The sequence below is a fragment of the Pieris napi genome, chromosome 7 (genome assembly GCF_905475465.1).
Source record: "Pieris napi chromosome 7, ilPieNapi1.2, whole genome shotgun sequence".
NCBI lineage: Eukaryota > Metazoa > Arthropoda > Insecta > Lepidoptera > Pieridae > Pieris > Pieris napi.
The window spans coordinates 11,195,222-11,213,354 of record NC_062240.1 but is presented as its reverse complement, the minus strand read 5'-3'; the positions used below and the strand labels follow the sequence as shown (position 1 = coordinate 11,213,354).

The 18,133-nt window shown below is 35.3% G+C and overlaps 1 protein-coding gene across 12 annotated transcripts in view; it reads right to left on the bottom strand.

Moving 5' to 3' along the window:
- Positions 1 to 18,133, bottom strand: part of LOC125051319 — a 185,084-nt gene that overhangs the window by 129,675 nt on the left and 37,276 nt on the right. For 10 of the 12 annotated variants that reach the window (XM_047651545.1, XM_047651547.1, XM_047651550.1 and 7 more), the window contains exons 2-3: positions 4,615 to 5,499; positions 4,261 to 4,446 (exon numbers count right to left, since the gene is read on the bottom strand). In XM_047651545.1, coding sequence (XP_047507501.1) covers positions 4,261 to 4,446; positions 4,615 to 5,251 — 823 coding nt within the window. In that variant the 5' untranslated portion in view covers positions 5,252 to 5,499. Of the gene's footprint in view, positions 1 to 4,260; positions 4,447 to 4,577; positions 5,500 to 18,133 lie in introns of those variants that run through there. The other 2 variants (XM_047651556.1, XM_047651555.1) reach the window with 2 other exon arrangements.

The window sequence follows — 18,133 nt, the reverse complement described above, 5'->3', positions numbered from 1 at the left end:
GAACCTAACTTTGAGCTACCAATACACGCCTACGTGATGTCACAGCCATTAAAGTTTAACATACCTTCATCAGAATATTTGCAACAGGAACTGCGTCACTTTGAGAAATTGAATCTAGCAGATCCAAATTTTATGGATTCCGGAGCATTGGATTTGCTATTAGGCGTGCAAGAGTATACAGCAATTCTTAAACAAGGATTAATCAAGGGTCCATCAGGCACAATATGCGCACAGAAAACCAGCCTGGGATGGATTGTGATGGGTGGAATAAACATCAACATGAAACCAAAGCATAAAGCCATAATGGCAATGAATATCACAACTGATGCAAGTTTTAATGATTTAATTAAAACTATTTGGGAGATAGATACAGACACAAAACGTAATTTAACTAAAGAAGAATTGAGATGTGAAGAAATTTATAAAGAAACTCATGCTAGGAATAACGAAGGAAGATATATAGTTAGATTACCCTTTAACACTGAAGCACCATTGTCATCTGAAGGAAATACAAAGGAAACAGCAATTAAGAGATTAATGCAGCTTGAAAGAAGATTTAGTAGAAATCCAGAACTAAAAGACGAATATCTGAAAGTAATAAACGAATATAAAACATTAAATCATATTGAAGAAGTACCTGAAAAAGATTTACATAAAAAATCAGTTTACTTACCTGAAGTCGATGAAGCAAACATAATCACGAAGCGGAATATCCTCTCAGATATACAAAAGTTGTTCGACCCTTTAGGTTGGATCGAACCTAGTATTGTTCAAGCTAAAATATTAATTCAAAAACTATGGCTTGAGAAGTTTGATTGGGATGAGGATCTTAACATTTTTCTGAAAGAAGAATGGTTGAAGATTCGCCGAGATCTTATGAATGTGAATAACATTTCTATCGATCGATGGTTAAGTACTTCATGCTCCAACATGGATACAATTCAAATTCATGGTTATTGTGATGCTTCTATTTTAGCTTACGCCGCCGTGGTGTATTGCCTAGTCAAGAAAACGGACGGTTCATATAGAACAGCATTAATTGCAGCCAGAACCAGAGTGGCTCCCCTCAAGACAATTTCGTTGCCAAAATTAGAACTTTCTGGAGCTTTGCTTTTATCCCGATTATTGAACCAAGTAGCACAGGCCATGAGAATACCGATGGAAAGAGTTTTCGCATGGACAGATTCATCTATAGTCATAGCTTGGTTGTCTGGCGAACCCACGAAATGGAAGCCATTTGTGGCCAATCGTGTAGTAGAAATTTTAACAAATCACAAAAAAGAACAATGGCATCATGTCCAGTCACAAGAAAATCCAGCAGATATTGCATCTAGAGGTATGTTCATCTCCGATTTGAAACACTGCAACCTTTGGTGGAAAGGACCTACTTGGTTACAAAAAGGAGAAATCATCTTAACAGACAAGAACATATTTACAACAGATCTAGAAAAGAAAAAGGAAAGAATTAAAACTCTCATATTGACAAACATTAAAGAAGAAAAAAGATTTTCTGAAAAATTTGAAAGATTTACTACCTTAAATGAACTATTAAGAACCATAGCTTATTGTAAAAAGTTTATCAAGTTTAAAAAGGATAATAAAAATAAGACAATCACAACAAAAGATATAGAAGAAGCATTACTAACATGTATCAAAATAGTGCAAAATGAAGAATTCGAAACTGAAATAGATTCGTTAAAGAAAAAGAACAATATTAAAAAGAACAGTAAATTGAAGACGCTTAATCCATTTTTAGATAATAATGGAGTGCTCAGGGTGGGCGGAAGATTAGCAAAATCAAGTTTAGAAACAAATACTAAACATCCTATAATCATTGGAAACAACAACACTCTTGTCTCACTTATTATCGCCGACGCTCATAAAACAACATTACATGGAGGTATTCAGCTAATGCTTTGTTATTTACGCTCTAAATATTGGGTATTGCGTGCAAAAGACATGACAAAGAAGCATATCCATCGATGTCTAATTTGCGCTAAGGAAAGTGCAAGGGTAAAAACTCAATTAATGGGTGATTTACCTTCCGTTCGTACTACACCTTCTCGACCATTTATCAATGCAGGTGTAGATTTCGCTGGTCCAATTCAAATTTTGATGAACAAAGGAAGAGGTATCAAATCAAACAAAGCCTACGCTGCGATTTTTGTCTGTATGTCTACTAAAGCAATTCACTTAGAACTAGTCGGTGACATGACGTCAAATTCATTCATAGCTGCATATAGACGATTTACATCAAGAAGAGGCAAATGCGCACATCTTTGGAGTGATCAGGGAAAAAACTTCGTAGGAGCAAACAAAGAGTTATGTAAAGCATGGGAAGAAGCAAAATTGCAATTTGACCAAGAAATCATAGACAGCTTAGCAAATGATGGCACTCAGTGGCACTTCATTCCTGCATACTCACCAAACTTCGGAGGACTCTGGGAGGCTGGAGTTAAGTCAATGAAGTATCATTTAAAGGTGGGAACTGACCAACGTTACGAGGTGTAATGTAACATGTAATGTAATGTTACACAGCGAGCATTCGTGCAGTCAGTACGTCGTGTTACGTCGTGTTTCCCCGTAACACGACGTACTGACTGCACGAATGCTCGCTGTGTAACATTACATAACATGTTAAGGTGGGAACTGACCAACGTTACGAGGTGTAATGTAACATGTAATGTAATGTTACACAGCGAACATTCGTGCAGTCAGTACGTCGTGTAACGGGGAAACACGACGTAACACGACGTACTGACTGCACGAATGCTCGCTGTGTAACATTACATTACATGTTACATTACACCTCGTAACGTTGGTCAGTTCCCACCTTTACATTACACCTCGTAACGTTGGTCAGTTCCCACCTTTAAACGAATTCTTAATAACAACCTTACCTTCGAAGAGTTGTCCACTGTATTATGTGAAATCGAAGCCTGTTTTAACTCACGGCCACTCTGCCATATAAGCCAAGCAGATGATACTCTTGATCCACTAACACCTGGACACTTTCTAATTGGTGAAGCCCCAATAGTTGTGCCGCATCCAAATTTGAACGATATCAAAATTTCGCATTTAGCCCGTTGGCAATATACACAAAAGCTATTAAACGATTTTTGGTGTCGTTGGCAAAATGAATACGTGACCAATCTACAACAACGGCCAAAATGGTTAAAAAGAATAGAAGAATTTAAAATTGGTGATATCGTACTGATAAAACAACAAAATTTACCACCTGGAAAATGGATCCTTGGACGAATTACTGAAAAACATCCAGGATCAGATGGTGTAACTAGAGTTTATAGCGTTAAAAATGGAAATAATATTGTTAAACGATCTGTATCTAATCTTTGCTATCTCCCAATTAATGAAGCTTAAGTGCCAAATTGTTAAAGTATATATTAAGGGTTTGCATGTAATCTTTTGAAAGGACATTAAAGGTCCTTTGGTGGGCGGATATGTTCAATCATATTATTTTTGTAATTTTAATATTTAGTAATAAAGTAGATTCAACGCGAAGCAGACGTTTCATTGCACTAAAATTATACTTAATAGTTAACCAGTCAAAAAGCAACCTTATCGCCGCTCCAGTTACATATATATTTTAGTTAACAATTTAAATGGGCATGCCATTAATTGTTAATAATTGGTAATATTATAGGAGTCCTTTAGTTTTTCATACATTCATAAATAATAATATAACGTTTCCGAGAATGAACAACACACATATATACGTAATAGGTAACATATGTATGGCTTAGTTTTAAGAACCCATAAATAAGTCAAGTTAGAGTTTTTACAGTTAGTTCAGCATTGCAACCCCACCCTTAATGCTATATTAGTTATAAGCTCTTGTTTGAAACGATTAAAGACAGTTGACAATTTTTTTTTTTTAAAGACAATTCACACCAATTGACCTAGTTCCATGCTAAGCTGGTGAAGCTTGTGTTATGGGTACTAGGCAACGGATATACATACATATTATAGATAGATATACATATAAATACATATTTAAACACCCAAGACCTAAGAACAACACCAAATGCTCATCACATCGATGTTCGCCTCAGCCGGGGTTCGAACCCGGGACCCATGGATTCGCAGTCAGGGGTACTAACCACTAGACCAATGAGTCGTCAATTAGGCTCGAACAAAGTATTACATCCCTCCAACAACCCCCACCGAAACACTTTATAATATTTTTAACTTTTGAATTGAGTTCGCATTAAGAATATCAGTCGAATAGTTCATCCTTACCTGTTTTGACTAATTTGAATGTAACTTGTTGTTGATTCTTTAGTTGCTCATTATGTGATGGGTGTGTCAGTTCTCGCAGAGCCATCTCTATCGACGGCTGCTGCATCTTGGCAGATGTCGACGGCGTCTCCCTCGACCGGCTGAATTTTCGAAAAAAGCTGACTTTCTTCGGCTTTGGACTACTTCCTGTAAAAAAACAATATTTAAACAACAATGAACGTATAAGTTTTGTAATTAATAGTTAAGAAAACATATGTGTTAGAGTCGGGCATTTTGTTAAGTCTGCAAAAGTTCATGCTCAATGACATTAAACACACTTTAATTAGTTCCAAATCCACACGCTTTCTTAAAAACCTTCAAATGACGATCGTTGCGCTGGAGGTGTAGAATGTGGAGATGTTTGTGCCATAGTTGAATTCGCCGTTGGCTCTGACTGCGGACGGGGAGGTAGCAGACTAAGGGAGGAGGCTGAGGGAGACGGGAAATGAGGTGCAGACACATCAGACCGACGATCAGGCTCCGGCGTCGTTACCCTTATATTTGCACAGAATTCCGGCGTACTCGCAACTTCAAACAGTGCATCAAAATCGCGGTCGAATATGTTTTTCCTGGAGAAAGCGGGGGTTGGTAGGGGCGCGGGAAACTCGAATTCATCCGGGGCTGGGGTTCTGATTATTTTGCCAAATTCATTGTCCTCATGGCGGCCTAGTTTCTTAAACAGCTTTTTGGTGCGGTCGCGCGGCTTAGCCGGCCGCTCAGTAGAGGGCGTCGGCGAGGCCGGCGCGCCAGGCGCTAGCTCCGGGGGCGCCGTTTTGGGGACAGAGAGAGCGCGGGTCGGGGCGGGGGGCGGGGTAGGTGCTTGCGCTTCACTCGGCGCGTGCGGCGGCAGGTCAACTATAATGTCTAGCGTTGGCCGCGGCCTGGGCCGAGGCGCCGAGGGCGAGCTGTATGTCAGGGACACTACTTCGTCTGCGGGATATATTACGTACATCCCTGGGGAGACCGCATCGCGCCAGCCTCTCGCGCCCTCCGAAGAGGTTACCGCGCGCCTTTATCTTTCCAGGCTTTATCACTTACAGTCACTCTTACGAACAGAACCTTAATTTTGATTAGTAATTCTGGAATGTTTCTTTCAGTTTGACTTAGATGTGGAAGGTTTAAGGAATGTTTTATTGGGGAGAGCTTGAGCATGAGGAGGTAGGATTTTCTTCAATCTTCGGATCTTAAACTCATCTTGACCTGTATACAAATAAGGAGAAACCAATATTAAATTGGGTAAACAAAAGGAAATCGGCGAGCAAATAAAATATTTATTATAACAGAGCGTTCGGCGTAGGACATCAAAGAAGACAGGCAAAGGACTTTAATATTGAAACAACAAACGAAGATTTCTCAACGTTTCCAACAAAATAACACATTTCAACGTAAATCCGTATTCGTATCGAATGGTGACTGTTTAAATTATTTACATTGAATACGAAAGGTTTTTCAAGTAAGTTTACTAGTACATATTTCCCGAAATTCTGTATTTCTATGTATATTCTAGATTATCTTAAACACAATTTTCAAATATATCAGTAGGTAGGTAAGCAACTAAGCATTTAATATTTTTCTCTTTTTTGCTAAACGATAAGCAAACATTACTAGTATTTTTATTTTATTTTATATAGGTTTTATTGGATTTAAATTTTTTGTAATTCATGTTTACTAAAATTGTCAAATAGATAGCTTGTAAGTTAAGTCCACGAGAATATAAGTGCGTGCTCCTATTTCACTATGCCTCTTGCAAGAAAAGACAAAAGTTGTTTTTAATTTATTTAATTATCATTTATTAACTATTAATTACTTAAGATGTCATGTGGAACATGGTGTAATGGATCCTTACAAACATTGTTTAAAAAAAACTTGGCGATTAAAAAGAGTGGCGGAGAGATTATTGCCAGTTCTTCTCTTCATTTCTACGCCCTTGATTTGAGAATTGGCAGTAAATGTAAAATTAGAAGCATTTAATGTGTATTTCTTATTTGACGTTCATAAGTGTACATTATGTTACCTATATCAATAAATGATTTTGATTTTATTTGTAACATATACTGTAAAAATGTATTATTTGTGATGTGGTAAACTATGTGGTAACATAGCTTACATACAAAAAACAAGTTAAAGAAATCTTTTACTATTGTACTTATTCTTAACAAATGTAACATTTAATAAACAATATGTTTTAGTGAAGAGCCTGAGGTCGAAGATATCCGGGTCAAGTGACACCACGATGCTGAGAGAGCTTCAAACTTAAGTATCACTCAAAATTCACGACGTCGATGCCTCTATAGATTTATTTGTCTCTCAGAATTACCTTTAATTAGCTTTGATAAGCTCTTAGCGGGGCTTTTGTCAGCTTTTCAGTAATTAAGTCTCTCTTGAATAAGACCATTAACAACATTTATATTCGGTTTAAATTAATAAACTGATACTTGTTATATACAAAATATAATGTTTAGGCTATTTTTTATAACGTTAATTCAAATTTTCTTCGATAGGGCTTCCTGGAAGAGATCGTGTGTTAGCAGTGAGTCTGTTGAAGCATAATTTAGTTTTCGTAATTAAATAATGGTTTTATTATGCAACAGTGTGGAAATAATTATTTTTTTTGGTATTTATTAGAAACTCTTCAGCATTTAAGATATTTTTTTACTCTGTAGTCTCTTAAATATTATTTTTTAGGGTTTCCTAAAAGATATACTGGCGTCCATGCGTCGGGACTTCAATTCGTGTATGCGGTGATTTTAGTTATTTATACTAACATAACTATGTATTTGCGTGTTGATCCCATTAGAATGTAAGTGCGTGTACCTATTTTACCATACCTGCTGCTGATAGACGACAAATCTTTGTTTTTTTTATTTTTATTTCGTTAATATAATTTTATTAGAATAGTTAATTACTTTAAGATGTCATGTGGAACATGGTGTAATGGTTGCAGCTTCTTACAAACATTTTGTAAAACTAAAACTTGCCGATTAAAAAGAGTGGCGGAGAGTTTATTGCCAGTTCTTCTCGTCCTTTCTTCGCCCGTTGAGAACTGGCAGTAAATGTAAAATTGACGTTCATAAGTGTACCTAACCTAAATGAACAAATGATTTTGAATTTTGATAGTTTGTTATCAGTGAGGTTTTAGCATGATTTAAGTTTCGTAATAACAGATTGTTTTATTATACAATGAAGTTTAAAATAAATACTTTTTTGGTATAATTTTCAAAATCTTCAGCATTTAGGAATTTTTATATGTGGTTATTGCAGGAATTTTATTTTAATATTAGTCTTTTTAAACGGTTTTATTTAGCTCACCCCGTTTGTTTTATTTATTCTTGGGTCAAATTTAGTAATTCAAATTTCACCCTCTTCCTGTCAACCGATTAATCTGAAATTTTGTATACACTTTGGATTTTGGTGACAATACAATAAACTAAATAAATAAAATAAAAATAAATAAATAAATAAATATTATATAATATATAAATATATATTATATATATATATAACATTATATTAAAAACTGTATCTATTTTATTAATTAAATATATATTATATTTATATTATAGAATTGATTTATTTATATAAACTAACGGGCAAGGAACCTTGCAATAATGAAGCACTAAATGAATTAAACAGAATGCGAAATAAAAACTAAAAACTAGAAAATAAAAATAGGTAAAAAAACTTTTTAAGTTAAACGGTTTTATGTTAAACATACATTGCAATGTTTAAGATAAATGTACTAAAAACCAAAAAATAATAAAATAGATACAGTCGTGGGAATTATAAACATATGCATAGACTAGACTAAAATAAAACCGTGGGGCATGTCAATTGTCTACAATCGTTGATTAAAATGTTTGTTTTGTAATGTTACACTATAATTAGGCAGTTGTTCAACCGACAACGATGGACGTGTGATAAGTAGGGCTAGAATGTGGAAACAAGCTAGCAAGCTCGATTATAAGCGAGTTTTAGGGTTTCATAGTGGTGAGCGAGTAGTAGGTACTTTTATCATATGTTTTGTCGATTATAGACAAACTACGAGCAGTGAAACGATTCCTCGCCAGCCAGCAGTGTGAATGTCCAACGATAAACTAGTTGAAACATCTCTTTTATTTACATGGAGTGTATAACTATTGGAATTTCCATGAGCAAGAAAATAGTAAGTAATTTCCTGACCGTCTGCGGGCCAACTGCCTATTTTAACGACGAATTAAACGATTCTTCTATCGCACATTAAGTCGATAATTTGTAGACAATTGACGTGCCCCACGGTTTTATTTTAGTCTAGTCTATGCATATCTTTATAATTCCCACGACTGTATCTATTTTATTATTTTTTGGTTTTTAGTACATTTATCTTAAACATTGCAATGTATGTTTAACATAAAACCGTTTAACTTAAAAAGTTTTTTTACCTATTTTTATTAGTATTATTCATTGTCTTAATAACTTATGTCCTCCGATGGGACAAAGGGTGTGCACAGTCTATAAAAAAGGTAATAATTATCGCAGAGAAATCGCAAACGATTTAATAACAGTGATTCTGCTGCTCTAATATCATTTTATCAAAGAACGAAAAAAAATAAAGAAAATTAAATTATGCGCATATTTATATAAAAAAGCTATTATAATGACTTGGAAGCAAAGTAAGGAAATCCTATTGCCAATGCAATTTTCCTATCCCCTTTTATTAAATAACGCTTTTGTATATTTCATAAAGGAAACATCTTAAATCATAAAATAAGTTCTTGGATATTTTCCTAACAGCCTGGCCACGGGACATTCGCCGACGCGAATATTCGCGCGGAGCGAACCGCGATTCGTCTAGCGACTGAAATAAACTCATAGCAATGTACTAATCAAGCCACGCGCAACGGCGACCAGCGATGCGACCGGCAAAATGTACCGAGCGAATCGCGCGGGCGACTGACGTCGCGACGGGCGAGCGAAACAAATGCATGAATCAGTACGGTGCAAGCCACGGAGTCGAGCGGCAGTCGCGGCGAATAGAGAAGGGAATAAATAAGTTTAGTCGTGGTCGCGGCGAAAAATGAATACAGAGTTTTTTGTTACTGAAATACTGGCTAGACCAGCTATTTGGAAGTCTGGCCATCCACAGCATTAATTTAATATACCTTAATCTCAAAAACAATTTTTCAGCGGCACTTAAAATTCTATTTGCATTAACTTTTTTCTCCAATTCTGATTGAATATTCATAAGAATATAATTGAAGGTTTCAATACTCATTCTGGTATACTCAAAAAAATAATTCTGGATATATTCTGAATTTCTCATACTTCTTGTGGAATTCTCCACAATTTCTCCAAATTAGGTCTTGCACCAAAAGCTATTACTTTCCAAGCAATATCGAGATGATTTCGATAAAGACATTCCGCTGTCGAACTTCCTTAGTGGTCGCGGCGGCAAACGTGACCGGTCCGTGGCCTGCAAACGGTCCCGCGCGAATGGTCGCCTCGCCTCCCGCATCGCCGTTCGCACCGCCGATCCCCGTGGCCAGGCCGTAAGTCTAATATTGTCTGCAGCAGCATGACGTAGTTTCGTATGTGCAGTTTATACCTTTATCTTTTCAATTTTATTCGTAATTTTCATCATGTTTATTGATGTTTGTAAGATGACTTATTATTCTTTGACTTATTTCTTAAAGTTTCATGACGGTTTCATTACTTCGCTTAAATTGTTCTTCCAAATTTAAATATACATACTGCAATATAAATTGTATTACCGAACAATTGTTGTGTTCAAGAAGACGTTGAAATTGTTCAGTAAATTTACATAAAGAAAGACAATTGATACGCTTTCTTCATCACGTGGCTGAACAAATAAAAGTTCCCCACAAGTTAATTGTAAAATACGACAATTGTCAAATGAATACACGTGTCTTTTGAAGGTTAGGAGGCTAACTAAAAATCATATAAGTTTAGTACTAGTAGCGCCATCTATGTGTCAGCCTACGAACTTTTTAACCCACCTAATACTTCTGTGCCTGTGCGCGTTTATATGGAAAGTTTTATTTTATCTCGTTATAGGCCGGAAGATAGTGACACAAAATAGTGGGTCAATTGTACCAGTCTGGCGGTTCTTCAGGGGTCTTATTACGCAATGAAAAATAGGAAAAATTATGGTCATAGCGCTGGTACCGGCGAACCAGTCGCGTGGGCGTTAGTCGAACTCGTCGGGTTAATTAGTGTGTCAAACGATTTGTTCCAAAAAAATTCAAGTATTTTCCGATAGTCCATAAAAAAATAAGAGGCGGCAGTGCCATGCCATACTTTTCCGGTATGACTTACAGCCCGCCACACCAACGCGAATGCGTTAATTAAAAAATAAATGACCATCATTTTTTCTTTTTTTCATTGCGTAATAAGACCACTGAAGAACCGCCATACTTGTACAAAGGACCCACTATGTTGTGTCACTATCTCCCGGCCTATTAGTAATTATCTTCATAGAAAAAGATCGCCGAAAGTTGTTTGTTAATAGTAAATAGAAAACGATGGAAAATACCTGTCTTATACCTCATTACGTAACTTCAATTTACTGGAAAATAAAAATATATTCGTCCTTTGCATGACTCGCTAAACTAGAATAACATTCACATGTATTTAGGTCAAAATATGATTGAGTTTGCATGTTCCCACTTACTCGAACAAAGAGTAGAAAGTATTATTAACTGCTAGAATCGTTTTTGTTTAGTGAAGGACGTTGAATTAAAAAAAATATTAATTTTATAAAACTTGACGTCTTGTATCTATATTCGTGGTAGTTATTTAGCAGTGTTGGCCTAGTGGCTTCAGCATGCGACTCTCATCCCTGAAGTCGTAGGTTTGATTCCGGCTGTGCACCAATGGACTTTCTTTCTATGTGCGCATTTAACATTCGCTCGAACGGTGAAGGAAAACATCGTGCGAAAACCGGCTCGCCTTATACCCAAAAATTCGACGTTGTGTGTCAGGCACAGGAGGCTGATCACCTATTTGTCTATTAGAATTACAAATGATCATGAAACAGATACAGAAATCTGAGGCCTAAAAAGGTTGTAGCGCCACTGATTTATTTATTTAGTTATTTTCACATCATGTTAACATATGTTAGATTAGACTTTTTTACTTTGCCATAGAAATCCCATCTACCATCAACTGTTTGCAATATTCATATTAAATTCAATAGGATCTTTACAAAAAGTATTTATTGTATTTTTATAAATATAAATAAAGTAGGAACTTAGTAGTACTTTATAAATAATGCTTATAATTATTACATTACGTCCAATGGTGTATTAATAATTATAAATGTAACGCAAATCTCTCAAAATTATGATAAACTAAAAGTCTACTTAATAACCTTAATATATGTACATAAATTTTCAATTAATGTTCACAAGTTTTAAAACCAGAAAGAGTTCTTCATAAAGTGTACACATAGGAAAAGCCGGCAGTACTTTTATAAAGATTAAATTGCGCAAGCTTCAAACAAAAGGGGTCTACTTAACAGGAAATGTGTATCTGACATTTAAAATTATACCGCATGAGTATTTAGTATTCCACGTATTGAGTGTATTTCAAGCGTTAATTATTTATAGAGTTCTATTACATTTTAATAAAGAGAAATTTGAATTAATATGCCACAAGATATATTGATACGTAATATAATCTGTGGTTGTAATTGGCCCTGGCTCAGCATTATGCTGAGGAGCAGAAAGTTCCACCGCGCTGGTCATTCTGCCAGAGACCACAGTAGCTAGTTTGCGCCTCAGTAGCAAAAAAATAATAATAATAATACTAAGTAGAAAATAATAATATTAAAGTTGGCAGTGTGAGTAATGAAAATCGTGTGTAAGGGTGTACAGTAAATAAAATAAAATTATAAGTTAAAAATAAGAATAATCGTTAATAAGTAGATATTTTTTGTTTTTGTTTTTTTTGGGTGGATAAAAACTAAATTTCGTGGGATTTTTATTATTAAATAAAAACGTCTCTTTTTTTGCAAAGTTACTCGTGAGTGATTGTGCAATCACTATGAAGCGCGTATAGTCTAAATAAAGTTACTTAAATTTATATAACCGTAAAGGAAATGAAACTTTGGATGAGATAATTGTACTTTAACTGTATACATTTATTTTCTTAATACTAAGGTGTTGATTTGGGGACACGGTTGTGTGTTCGCCTTCGACTTAGTGGTGATTATTCGTAAAATTAAAAGTTACCATGCAGAAGTTGTAAAAATACGGTATATTTCAAATTTTATTAAATTTGTCCCAGATGTTAAGAATTATAACTATAGTCGTATTTTTAATTAGACGAAGCCAACTGACAGTAGCTAATGTCACTTTGTAAAATAATGTTGCCATATTTAAAGTAATAGTGATGTGTTCAGTTCTTGTTCAATCAGATGAATGAACAATGAGTGTGAATAGTCAATCATTTCAAACAATAAAAGAACATTATTTCTATTTCAAAATTGTATAAAAGTGCTCTGATATAAGTTAGGTACTAGTACTATGTAACTACAATCAGTTTTTTGACGTCTTATTACAAAGCGCGGCGCGGTGACTAGTGCCATCACTACACACACAAGTAAAAACCATTCAAGGGTTTTTACTTTGTCACAACACTATTTTTATTTCATTAAAAACTGACAACACCGTAAACGTCAGTTGACTTCGTTTAATTAAAAATTCGACTATAGTCAAATTTATTTATTTTGACACTGACTAATCATCAAAACTTTAAGGCACTTCTAGCAGACGTAGAATCTTCAAATTTAGAATCCAATTAGTGTATAATGAAAAATTAGTGGAACTACGTTGCAAGACTTAGTTTTTTACAAGTTATGTTTATAATGGCATTTTGTCGTGTCGAAAATATAAACAAGTTCAGTACTTATTGAATTCATTGATTTAAAAAACAGGGAAAGAATGGTTAAAACTAATAACTTGGTTTTTTACCTGGTTATATATACAAATCTATCGCTGTATATACTGAGTAATGAAAGCACCTATATAATAATATAATATTACCATGACACTAAAGTATTTTTCGATAGATGTTTTATTTCACAATATTTTAACATGATATGGTTTCTAAAGCTTGCCTTTACATTTTTATGAACAGGCATTGTTTCATTGTTATTTTGTTTATAAAATCTCTTAATAATTTTTCGTTTCAAAGTCTGTACCGCGTTATTTCGTTGTAGCCTGTCAAAAATACCCGTTGGATTGGATATTGCAAACGGCTTTGTTTAGCTTTCATTTCGATATTCATTTGGTTTTGTGGAAATTCAGAATATTTTAGTAATATAAATATTACTTTTATACTAAGCTAAAATTACGTACCTACAACGGACCTATTGAGCGTGCGGAAACTGAGTCCACAGACCAGACTGTGTACCTACTATGAATTACTTGTACGTAAAGTGGATAATAGGGGACAATACGATGCGCACACACACCGTCACAAAAACCCGACACCCTGAAGTTAGCTATAGTCAACATTTTAGTTTTTTTTATTGTTAGTGCCGTTTTTTCTACAAACGTAGAATAAAAGATTTTTATCTTGTTACGCCAAAGAAGTATAACTTCTAACGCGTTTACATAATACATAAGTACACACACGTTTGTTTTTTATTATAGCGGTTTATTCACTGTCATCCCTGAGGCCGTAGGTTTGATCCCAGGCTGTGCTAAATAAATATGTAAAATAAATAATGCTAAATAAATAATAAAATGTGTTAAATACGCACATAGACTTTATGTCTATGTGCGTATTTAACATTCGCTCGAATGGTGAAGGAAAACATTGTGAGGAAACCGGCTTGCCTTAAATCAAAGAAGTCGACGACGTCTAACTACGACACAGGAGTCTGTTCATCTAATTGACTATTAGATTGACAAATGATAAAAGGGTTGTAACCATTGATTAATTGTATGATAGCGGCGGAGGTCATTTAACGTTGATAAAAAATTGTAATGACATCTACGTATACGGTGTCGTGGCTATTTTCCTTAATTTTTTTTTATAGAACAGGGGGCAAACGGCCAGGAGGCTCACCTGATGTTAAGTGATACCGCCGCCCATGGACACTCTCAATGCCAGACGACTCGCGAGTGCATTGCCGGCCTTTTAAGAATTAGTACGCTCTTTTCCGTGAAGGACCCTAAGTCGAATTGGTTCAAACGTGGTACACAAACGTTTTCTCATTACATTAAAATTTTAGAACGCAATATGAAATCAAATTAGGTAAGCAAATTGTTGCCTGAGTTTTGTTTGCTAAATTTCCCGCGTTTACCGAGTATTGCGAGGCATATGTTATGAAAGTAGTGAACTCACAATGCACAATTCAATGATTAAATCTACACACAAGCTTTGCGAATTGTATCTCATTTCGGCCATACAATTCGCAGAGGCGATGAGAACTTGAAGAAACTGACCGAGGTTGGTAACACAGAAGGTAAAAGATCACGTGGCCGTGGCAAACCAGATGGACCGATCAAGTGAAAGACTCATCGTCCTCAAAACTGTACACTATCATAAGACTGTACAGAAACCGGTGGAAACAGATAGTCCGCTTCAGACGCTTTCTTGTTGACCACGACGATCAAACATGAGCTATCGATTAAAGAGAGATAAAAGGCCTAAAACAGTTTACATATAAACTGTATTAGCTTCACATTTATCCATTAAAAAAAATCAGTGGCGTGGCGCTACTAATACCTGTGGTCATGGCCTCAGATTTCTATCTTTATTTTTTACAGGTAAGTAGATGAGCCTTCTCTGGTTAACATAGGTTATCGATTTTTGCATCTAAGACAAAAGCTCAAAGCTTTGCTTCCTCATGTTTTTCTTCATATAGCAAGTGTTAATTACGCATTAAAGTTTATTGTATTTGCGCATGAATATTTTTTGGGGTTTGCAATTATAATATAACTTATATTATTTCCCAGTATTACGACACGTAGTGTTTAGTGTAATAAAGTTTGATTTTTGGATGGAAGTTTGAAAGCATTGTGTTTTAATCTTTATGTTGAAAGTAGCGAATGAAATTCAAAAGCGTTCATGCGGAAAACGTCAGTTGTTCCATGCTTCCTTTACTATTCACAGGTCAAAGAAAATTGCAAAATAGTGGACAATTTTATTTCGTTGGAACTTTGTGGATAGTTTTTTCATATTTACATATTCTCCTACATATAAAGAGAGCGTGTTTTATTTTTAAAATTTAAAATTTTAGTTATGTTAATGTGTAGCTGTTTATAAAAACCAAATCTGTTTGGTCCCATACAAATGGCGGACTATTTAATTTCAGGTATTTTATGGTCTATCTATTCAACGCTTAATTTAACTTTTCAGATCTTTCCCAAGGGATATCAAAACCTCCATCAGTGCTTCAGTATTATAAGACATGGACAAGAAGCTCTTTCATGAGTACCTCATTTCTTTTTTGGTTTCTTCCAAGCGCATTGTATTTCGCCATAAGACAAAAAAACTTCCTTCGAGTGATTTTACGTATGTAGAGGAAGATATTCAGCTGATTGTTTGATATCCTTCGCTGCGGCTTTCATTTCCTAACCATAGATTGCTTTTGTCTTTCCCGATTTTAAAGCAACTACGCCAATCTTTTCCGCCAGTTGCAGAGCCAATTCTTTTATTTGATTCTGCCAATTTCTATTTAATTATAATTACACTATACACACGATTCTTCGAGTACCTATGGCTAAAATAATTTTGTTGCTTTTAATGCTTGTTTGTTTACGTGCAAGCCTATCTATTTGTTACTAACTTGGACGTACAGAAATTCTCGGAGCAGTGAGATCGCTCCGTGAAGCCTGCAAGTGCCCAGGAGACTTCTGTGCTTCTAGAAGGAGCAAGACTGGCTTAGTTAGCCAGGACTTTACGCACAACGGACCTAGTGAGAGTCTAAATGCGGTAACTGATTCCACCAACCTTTAACCTATACCAACTTGGACAGTTTCTCTCCTTTGTGTCTCCTCTATCTCCTCCTAATGGTCTGAGCATGTAATCTCCCTAGAAGTTAGACAAGACTTCTCCCGGGATCCATCACTAATTTGAAAGCGTCTTCCTTCCATTTTAACAAATGTGTGATATAAACACAACAAGTGTGCGTTTCTTAAGGCAGTTTTTGCCGCGCACCACCACTATGTGAAACCAGCGGCTTACTAAAATATTTCCGAACCAATACGGCTAAGGCTCTTTCAAGAAATGCCTACCAATTCCTAAAAGGCTGGCAACGTACTTGGGACCAATCTGAGTGTCCATGGACGGCGGTATCACTACGGTAGACGCCTATCGCTAGTTTAGTCCACTCACTAGTACGCATACCCAACATGGTATAGTATCACGCTTACTCGCGCGCATCCCTTAATCGGCAACACGTCTGATCTGGTTGAGATTCCCACGCCATCTGACGTAGAAAGTAGTAGACCTGGACTACGTTACTCAACAATAAACAAATGTATAGAATTAGAAGTTTTAACTACGCCTTGATACAATTCTAACAATATTATTTGCACTGAATAATTTCATCTGAATGTTATAAAAAATAATTATAGGTCCGTTCGTTGACATTCGATGATAAATAACTTTAAAAAGTTGTAATCAGTTTTATCAACCTCAGACCGAAAGCAATATCTTTCAACGTGAAACTTGGGCTCAATCATTTTGTACTGTCAGCAAAAAATATTACACTTAAAATATAATTGATTAGTTATGAGATGTTTCTGAAAAAAAAATATCGTATTTTTCTTGACAGTCCTTTTTATCTTTATAGAGCAGTGCTTTTGTCACTCGATCTGATCACGATTATGAGTTTTTGTATCGTTCTTAAAGTTGCGACATCTCACAACAGCGATTATTAAGAGAACTACATCGAACTTGCATATAAAAACGATGGGATCGGTATCGCTGTCACTATTGACAGGCTATAAGGGCGCTGAAGCTATATACCGGCTATGTAAGATACACTATGTACGATGTATACAGTGTACATAATTATTCCTTCGCTTCAAATTTAAATTGTCATACAACCATAATAAATTATATAACCTAATCTTTCCTTTGGATTTGAATATATTTTAAGGAATGTATAATTAAGTTTATTATGGAAGAGCTGGGAACCCTGACACAAGTATATTTTTACTTAATTGCGTTCAAAAAACTTACACATTGTAATGCATATGTACTTAAAATGAATAAACGCATTTTTATTTATTTTTATAGCAGTATCAGGCAGGGAGACGCACTCGAACATCATTTTATAATACGTTAGGTTACAATAAGTTAAATTATTTATGATTTAGATTCCATTCACAGCCATCACCATTATCCAAAAACGTCAATCATACACAACAGTAGCAAGGAGGCAAGCAGATACACAACTATTACCGTTTTATTATGCAGGACGGGGGGGGGGGGGGGAGAGAGGAACTTACTATTTACTGGTCGTATGCCGTGTATGTTTCAATTAACCTTTTCTATAGATTAGGGAAAATATAATTTTAAAACTTCATTATTTGACCCATAATAACTATGAGATAAAATCTAAACTGGAGCGTTAATGGTCAAGGAGTTAAACGAGATTATAGGCACGCAATATACCACCCTCCATTACGTATAAAACGATGAACAGGAGAATAATAATAATAAAAAATGCGCAACAATTAAAATTTGCACTTTCAACGTAAGATTCCTATCATCCAAAACAAGACAATTAGATCTGAACAATGCATTATGAACAATCAGATAATAGAGAAATGGAAAAATATAGAGGAGGCTTTTTCCCATATAATACGAGACGGAT